General features: G+C 28.7%; 1 protein-coding gene across 1 annotated transcript; it reads right to left on the reverse strand.

The window, feature by feature from the left end:
* Nucleotides 1–275: 275 nt before the first annotated feature.
* LOC119608952 lies at nt 276–7,800 on the reverse strand. Its single transcript, XM_037963617.1, has 3 exons — nt 7,449–7,800; nt 1,984–2,179; nt 276–1,193 (listed from the first exon to the last, which is right to left on the reverse strand). Exons 1-3 carry the CDS (start codon nt 7,458–7,460, stop codon nt 946–948), a joined length of 456 nt encoding a protein of 151 aa, XP_037819545.1. The 5' UTR covers nt 7,461–7,800; the 3' UTR covers nt 276–945.
* Between the last annotated feature and the right edge of the window lie 2,147 nt (nt 7,801–9,947).

Here is a 9,947-nt window from a genome sequence, read left to right on the forward strand (position 1 = left end):
CTGTAAAAATAGAGGCAGATTCAATAAATAAAACGTAATAAAAAAAGTTGTAACCGGAAATAAATACAATTGAAAGGACGTTTCGATCTTACTACGTTCCAGTTAGAAGACTAACGAGATGTGATAAGATTACAATTTCCTTCGTAGACTAAACAAAATATGTATATACATATGTACATAAATTAAGGGTAATTGTTAAAATTGAAGACTATGTGATTTTCCACAAATATTTCGGATATGAAATAATGAGTTCAAACACGCAAATTGTATTTTAGTATTACTTTCCAATGTATTTTTATTTACTTTCCAATGACTAAAACACTTCTTTGTTTATTAACTAATATTTTGTTAATGATTTACTATGCTCTTTTCTTTACAAGATATTACGCATATATAAAACAGTTAAAAATAATACAAAAATATAGTAAAAGTATAAAAAAAATGTAAACTAAACTTAATTAATGTAAACAGTAAAAATTCTTATGAAATAGTTAATGAATTGGAATTTATCCAATTGTTATTGGAACGGATTGTTAAGTGGTGGACGGGGTTTGGTGGGAATGGCAAATGCAATTTGCACAATAATACTGAATGATAAGTAACTTAAATTTGTATTTGTTATTTTATGAATTAAACCTATATTCATAAAGTTATCAATTGTTTATTAAGCTTTTCTTTGCAGAAAAAATATCTTGTTATAAAACATTTATAACTTTACTAACTGTTTATGAATAGCGGAGTTATTTTATGCTAATAAGGTACATATTTTAGTCTTTCTAAAAGCTTAAATACATGTCTAAATCTAAATGGAAGGCATCATTTGCATAATTCGATCAATTAATAAAATTATAATTAAAATAAACATACTAATTATACTAAATAATTAACTAAATGTCTTTCTTATAAATATGGTTACGCACAGAAGCCACCGCAGGTAATACACGATCAACAGAAGAAGTCCTCATCGCATCTGTGGAAACAGCAATATGGAATATTATTGTTGTAATTCAGATAGTTTTTGCCTTCGCGTTTGTTGCGCATCTTCTTCTCATTCATTATATGAGAGATTTTCTTGGACTTGTAACGAGGACTCACATCCAAAAGACTTAATTTATTATAATGTTCTGGGGCCACTTTCAAATAACCACCAGGTGGATAGATGCTGCGTCTAACATTGAGAGAATGTTTTAATGCTGCAAAATAAAATAAAACGAATAAAAAAACAATTAAAATTAAAATATTGTAACAGCAAAAGGGAACTACATATTTTATTTCCGGTCATTGGAAATAGTTTTGCATGCACACAGGGTCAATGTATGTTTTGAGGACGACACTTTTATTTACTAAATTATTATTATTATTTTATAAATGTTCGTATACATGACTGTAAGCATGTAAATAAGTAATTAAAAAAAAAAAAGATTTTTGTTTAAATCTGTGCACAATTTCCGGTTATTTTTAGTATCAACAAATAAACAAACAAACAGACAAACAATTAAACAAATTATACTGTTAAACAGTTGTGAAAATGAATATAGCAGCTTCTATCTATTTAATAATAAAATAAATCACAAGTGCAATAGAAATATTGTTACAAAATTAAATAAAAAATCGATATAAAATTTCGACAAATTTTATGTCAACTTAGTGATGCTATTTTTATTGCTGCAATTGTGTTTAAAATATTATAATATTTAGCTAAAGTTGGTTGACTTTGTAACCTTATTAACCATATATGGCATGTATAGTATGTGCAATACAAATATATACATACATACATATGTATGTATGTGTGTATATTTATGCAAGTGAATTGTGTATATTTATCAATTCCAATTCATTGATAAATAAATGTGCATTGACTTTTTATATAATGCATATTTAATTATTCATTAATATTCAGTAGACTTTTTATACATTTTTTGAATCTTTATAAATTTTTTCCTTCCGAGTTTTCTAAAATTTTTTCAAATTCATACTTACGTTGTCTTGGTAGATAATCATAATTTTTCTTAAAGTCGAGTGAACGTCTTTCTCTAACTTCCGCGTCAAAATCAAATAGATGTTCACATGCCTGCTTTGCATATTCTTTCATACGATCAAGCGAACAAGCCGATACTTCCGAACAACAAAATGTATAAATGCAACAAATAACCAAGAGCGCCGTCAAACATTTTTTCTAAAAAGAACACAAAAAATATGAAATAATTAAACAAAAATAATTTCTTAATCGCCATTTTCTCCAACTCCAGTTATCGGTGTTATTCTGTCGCTTACAATAATGTTTGTATGAAAACTGTCAATATGTTAAAGTTATGTTATGTGCATTTGTATGTATATTAGGGCGGGTTTCTTACTACTCAGTTAATGTAGGCTTAACTTGCTGTTAGATAAAACTCGGAACAAATTTAGGCGGACTTAAACCGATGACTATGTTTTTCAGTTATGGATTTAAGTTCAGTTAACTTTGTTAGTATTGCCAACTTTTCACTCAAAAACATAAACAATGAACAGCTGTTTTTTGCAAATACATAATACTTTTATAAAATGAAAAATTTTGGAAAAATGTTAAATAAACATTTGAAATAATAATAAATAAAACAAAACAAATCAGAAAATTGCAATTTACTTAAAATATTAAGTTTTTGTTCTTCCGAAATCATTGTTTTATTGTTTTTGTTAATTGTGTCTTCTCACTATAACTTAAGTTTAATTGGCCAATAACACTCAGTTAAACTAAGATAATAAGTAACGTTACTGTTTACTGAAAAACACAAAACATATATTAAACTAGATTTAAACAAAGATTATGTAGATTATCTTTACCTGAAAAACCCGCCCTTAATGTTTAAAATGGGGATTAATAATAAAAAAACAAATAAAACATAAGTAAATACAAAATTTTAAGAAAATTATATTTTTACATAAATACATGTTGAATTAAAAAACAATAATAAAATAATACGTGATTTTTTTTCCGATTTGATAATAGGAATACATTTTTTCTAGTCAAATATCAAGGCTAAATAGCATACATATGTATATGTACATTAGGGTGGCCCTGTTTGTATGGGAGAAAATAAGGCAATGATGTTCCCTTAGAAATTAAAGTTTGTTTCATTCTTAGATACCATTCTAATTTTACATACATATGTATGTAAGTAGATCTATTTAATTTAGTTAACTGAAGTTAATATACATATGTATGTATCAGAAAGATCATTAAATTTTACCGAAACGTTATTTTTCGTTTTTCGAAATTCAATCTAGATCAAATATTATTTGATTTATATATCCAGTGTGCTTCGCTATTAGTATTAAATTTATCTGCCAATATATTACCCAAATGTTCACATGGATGTCAAGGTTGTTCATGTAAATTTTGAGGATTCTAGCTCTAATAGTTACTCAGATATACGAGTTTTTTATTTAATTCATATGAGAGTACCACACCCCTATTGCTAGACCGTTCATTTGTATCGTAAATATGTATTTCAATTGACACTAAAGCGACTCCGACAAAATTTAAGTACACTAAGGACCGTTATCTCAACCTCCGGTTATCGTTTGACCGGTAGATATTCTGTGGATTAAACATATTTTTGTATGAAAACTGTCAATCTATCGTTTTAATAAAATATAACCAGACATTGAGAAAATGGGGATAACTGTTTTATTGTTCAGATATACTAAATTAATATTTTCATGACATGGGAAGTGCCCGCCTACTTTAGCCAGTCAGTTCATTTTATCCTCAAATGTTTACATGTATTTCAATGTTGGTCGTGTAAAGTTTGACTATTCTAACTCTAACGATATGCCAGATATACGAATTTTAGTATTTAATTCACACGACAAGTGACTCGCCCCTATTTCTAATCCGCCAATTTATTTCCCAAATATTTACATGAATATCAAATTTTTTCTTCAAAAATTTGAGGATTCTAACTCCAATAATATTCTAAATATACGAATTTTTCTTTTTAATTCGTATATGTCCCAATTTCTAGTCCGGCCATATTTCTTCAAATTGTTTATTTGAATTTTAATGTTGCCCGTGCAAAATGTGAGAATTATAGCTCAGATGGGTTCCCAGATATACGAATTTTTAAATTTAAAATTCATGAGGGAGGTGCCACGCAGACTATTTATAATGATACTGAAGTGTCTCCGCAGGGATTCTAACTGTAATATTTTCTTATAATACTTTAATATTTACTTAATATGGGAGGTGCCCCGCCCCTTATAGCCGTCCGTCCATTGTATCCCCAAATATTCACGCGGTTGTCAAAATTGTCCATATAAAATTTGAGGACCTTAACTGTTACTGAGATATGCAAATTTGAATATTTATTTTGTATGTGGGCCTGACATCTCGCATACTTGAAGTTTCAAAGTAAATATTAGCCTATAATTCCTTCCAGACATATAGGAAGATCTTTAGGTGTCTATAGACTTCAAACACACCCACAAACGAACAAACACAAATTCATCTTTATATATGGGTCATTTCGTGTCAAGTGACCCAACTTGAAAAATCGATGTCTTTCGGTTTATATAGAACTTGTTTATGTCGAATTTCATCGCTGTGTTCTAATTTTTAAGCCAGTAATTAAAGTAATTTTCTGAAGGGTATTCTATATGTAGGTAAGGTCAATTATGGACCAGTTCTCATAAAATTTGGTAGATATATTTTGGTTCTTATAAATCTTATTTATCTCGAATTTCGTCGGTATAGGTACTTGTCCATTTTTTAAACCAGTTATGGCAGCTTAAACTGTATGGGGCTATTTTAAAGCATCGACCTACGATATTTTTCATTTTCAATAACAAACAATATATAAATAACGGAATGACAATATCAATATACCCCTAATCCTTTTTCGATGATAATACATAAATATTTTTGAATTCCACAGATATTTATTATAATATACCTACTTTGTATAAGTTTAGTTTTAAATACATATACCGTTATATTTTATATACATACTTACATATGTAACTGAAATGTATTTTTACATCATAATAATGTACATAATTTATAATGATTAAATATATGCTGTTATGAAGAAATATACAAACATACATATATTAACCCTTTTATGCCTTTATAAGACAAATAAAACGAACCCTTAATATCGAGACTAATAGATTAGTTTGTGTATTAACTAATCTACCGGAACTAATAAAATAATGGAACATACCATGGTGTCTTATATTTTGTAGTCAAATATCGATTTTTAGATTTTTCAATCTTAAATATCTACTTTAACTATTTTGTGATACACTTTAGTGTATCCCACTTTAGAAAAGCATCTTTTAGTTATTTTGTCAACGATATTTTAAGGTATCTTCACTCTACATGATTTCTTATGTGACCCAAATAATTTTTGGTACTCGATACATTTTCTTAATCTCTAATTGAATTATTATTATATATTTTGCAATTAATACTTTACACACCTTCAAAACTATTTAAAGCAGTCTGAGCTTTCTTGCTTTTTCTTAACTCATAATTATATTAATCACTTATTTATGTTTTATTAAGGGTGGCGTGTCATAATGTCCAATGTCATAATGTCCATAGACGTTATGACGCACTAAATTGAGTCATAATGTCCATGGACGTTATGACAATTTCAAAAGTGTTACAATGTCCATGAGCAATGGGACATAAAGTCCATGGATTTCAAAGAGTCCATTTATCAAAAAAGGCTTAATTTAGCGAAGCCGGTGTTCGAAATACCCCAGAGTTTGAAACCCCTGCGCCCGGCCGAAGACCGGCTATCCAGGACACTTTTTAATAGGAGTCCAAAATGTAACAATTACCAAATTTAGGAGCAATTCTTTTCGGGATAAGAGCGTCCCTATCTTAAATTTTAAACAAATTTTCCAATACATTTCTGATTTCAAAGTGTCACAATGTCCATGGACATTATGACATTTTAAAAAAGTGACATAATGTCCATGGACATTATGTCGCTTTATAGTGTGTCATAAGGTCAATGGACATTATGTCACTGGACATTATGACATGCCACCTTTATTAAGCATTATTTCCATACAAGACTTCTACAATAAACATTTATTAAGCGTTTATAGATATGGGAGTAAACATTCATCAGAATGTTGAATTCGCTGTTTGTCGACGATAAACTTGCCAACTTTGGTATATTCTGCATTTCGATTCGACTCTCAGCCACATAAATAACAACTTGCAAAAATGTAGCTACGATCGTAATGCAGAATACACACAATCGTAAAGCATTTAAACGAAATGAAATACCTATGTTCGATCGTTGGGTAACTGAATGCGTAAACGTAATCGAAATGCAGAATAGGAGTGATTATAGAGCTTCTTAATTTTTATATTTAAAATATTTGGTCAGATAGAAATAGATTGAAGAAATTTTTAGGTTTACAATCGTTAAGTTCCTAAACGAGTGAGCAAATATTGTGGGTACGTAATTTAAAATTTTAATAATAGCGGAGTCAGATCAGCATCAGTTTTTGTGATAAAAATCTTATCGTATAGTTTGTCGAAAATCATTCCATAGACTCTTTATAAGTTTCCCTTCATTAAATCACTTTAATGTTCATAATTGATTTATAAATATCAGTATCACGATGAAATTCCTTAACAAAATTTTTTGAAGATCGGAGCATAATTGGAATAACTGTCCCCATCATAAATAAACAAAAACATTTATAGCCCAGAAGTCACAACATAGTGCATAATATAGCGAAATAAATCTTCAGTAGTAGAATATGAAATGAATATGACATATGGGCATTTCCACCGATAACTCTACTTTTGTCACATCACGACACGCACCATTAGCTGCCTATATCTGGAACCATTAAGATTGGTATCTTCTTTTTCCTAACTATATATATCGCCAGTTAAGCAAAAAAAGACTTTTCGATGGAAATGCTCATATGTATGTACATTTAATAACAGCTCTATAGATCATGTCTTCTTACATTCCCTTGTCATTGAAAATAAATTTAAAACTTCTATACAAATAAAAGTATCTTTCTTTTGTTGTTTACATTTTTATCAGTATTTTTCCAATACATTTGAAATTACAAAAAATTATGTAACATAATGCAACTTTTTTTTTACACACTGATATTTATTGTGTGTCAAAATGTATATAGTTTTATACATATGTTTGTATGAATTAATGTGAGCGATTTCTGGTCAATCAGTTGGCAAATGTAATGCATTGAGCACAAACGTCTTAGTAAGTTTTACGCGCTGTATTTAAATACGGAAATGCATAAATATATCGAAGACAAAAGAAGAATTACACTTTATTTTTAGTCAAAAAACACATTTATTTCGATGTCAGACTCTGATTTAAGAAAAAAAAACCCACTATTTAAATTAATTGCTTACTCTAATCAAAAAGGGTGACATTCTTGTGAAATTCTTTACTTACCTTAAGATACATTTTTATTTTTTACACGTTTTAAGTTCACTTTATAGAGATAGTTTTTATTAATTGTTTTTTTTTTAATTGTATTTCTTATTTTTATATAAATAGTAGCACGTTTTATTTTTTTATTTAATTCCTTTGTTATACATTTAAACTAGAAAATATTCGCAAATATGTATCTAGTTACCGCGACACTCAATTATGTTTTTAAACCTTCTATGAACAAATTAGAACAATTGCAAAAATAACGAAAACAAAAACAATTAATAAGAGATATAAATTTAATTAATTAATTAATAAGATTTGTTGAAATATCAGTTGGTGTTGTTTCTGAAATGAATATTGAAAACAAATGAAAGCATTAATTTCAGGTGAGAGCTTTTTATATCGACACGACCAACAGCAGGATCATTTTACTGACCGGTGATCGAAATACTACGTTAATAACAACAACAACCACAAGTTAAATGAGAGTGAGTTAAGCGAGACAACAACAATAATAAGCAGCAACCAAAACAGAGAATTCAATTGAATCAACATGATCGCGAAATGATGATGTTTTATTTTGTACTCGTAGAGTCAGACGATTTTTTTTTAGTTTCCAAAATTATTCAAGTACGTTTCAGTGAATCAATATGAAATACAAATTTAGGGGTTTCGATTTTTTACATAATTGATCGACATAAGGTTTAATAATCGAGTAGAAATTTAGAATAAACCTGCTAATTATTAAATAGTTGTTAGTGTAGTAGTTTTAAGAGACTTAAGATCTTTTTTGAAATGGTAGAAAGGTATTGGTAAAGCTATTTTGGTTTATTTTGGTAACGGTATAGAATTGAAAACGTGTTGGTCTAAGAGTTACGTTTATTTTAAAAATATTCCTAAAACGCGAACGTTTCTAACTATGACAAAAAGTTCCCCCAAAAAAAAACAATTATCGAAAACCCTAATCGCACATGCTTTCTTAAAAATGTATATTTAGGATTTACGCTAAACGATGAATTGAAGAACTAATCTCGTTTAAATGTATGTAAGTCCAATTATAATTTTGATCAATAATAAATCGTATTTTTATTTTGGTTTTACATACATATGTACATATTTATATATTTATATACGAATACAATTATTGCAGTTATTTTTGAACATTCTTTATTTTTTTACCTCTGAAGAAAAGATGTCATTAAGAATGCCGTTACTCTGAATACGTAATCGAATGTCGAAATGTGAGCAAGGTATGGTTTCGTCGATATTCATGGATGGTGGGTGACGCATGTGTAAAAGTTATTTTTGCACAATCATTAATTGGAAACGGTGTCAGTGGTCAATTTATTTTTGCTCTGCATGCATATATTTTTCCCCATACACACTAATGCCTAATATTTTTAATGTAAATCATAAAAAAAACCCCCAATGTGGATTTATACGTACATACAAATTTTAATAATTTTTATTTATTGACAAGTATTATTAGATTCGCAACTACAGCTACGTATGTATATTAGTGTTATAACTTTCATACAATTTTCGAAAATTTTAAGTCGGCCCTATTCGGAGTATTAAATTTTAAATTTCCGCGGCAAATTCTTTCAAGTTTTCGATATTTACTCTAAACAAAATGTTTACCATTTTAATACTAAACGACGTTTAGAAGGAGAAAAGTCAAGTATAGCGCTGCGGTGTATCCCTCATCAAAATTTATTACCCAAACATGTAGATTTGTAATTTTGGTTGTGAATGGTTTTAGAAAATCGATTTAGCGAGAAGGTTTTCGTTATTAGAACACTACTGGCTACCGCCTAGAGATAGGGCCTAATTTTGGTTATACCCTAATGTATATACATACTTCGAAATAATACTAAATTTATACTTGATGAAAACATTTCAGCAAAAAACTTCCCCATGCCTAGTAATCTTAAAATTGGTAAATTTGATGGATCTGGATTAAAATCCCAAAATAAAACCTACACTCCAGATTTCAAAATTATTCACACTTTTAAACAAGAAAGAAAATATAGACGATCATGACCGATTATACTCTGCACTAGTTTATCATTTACATCGGATTTTATCTCAAGAGCTTTGTATGGGGGCAAGGGTCAAATATTGTCCTATACATAAAAAAATTAATAAATGCATTTATGTTGATATATGTATATCGTATTTATTACGATTTTCAAATGGATAGTAATAAGTGTAGGAGTAATATTTTTGTGCGTTACAGACATAAGAACAAATGTATAATAACCTCCCGCCTATAGTGTCGTAGGATATTAAAAGGCGATAAAAAATTCTTTTTTTTAAATTAGGCTAATTCCCTTGAAAAATAGTTACTACCCCGTATTACGGCAAACTAGTTTGATAACGGCGACCCACTAAGAACTATCAATATTGAATTTTCAAGCTAGTAGCAATTTAACAAGTTGCCATTAATTTCACTAGTTCAAATACTCCCACAAAAAAGAAAAAATTAATTGTGAAACTGAGGTTAAACTTGGTGTT

The sequence above is a fragment of the Lucilia sericata genome, unplaced genomic scaffold, assembly GCF_015586225.1.
Source record: "Lucilia sericata isolate MDLA Ls3-8-SP2 unplaced genomic scaffold, ASM1558622v1 Contig000000F_arrow, whole genome shotgun sequence".
NCBI classification, from domain to species: domain Eukaryota; kingdom Metazoa; phylum Arthropoda; class Insecta; order Diptera; family Calliphoridae; genus Lucilia; species Lucilia sericata.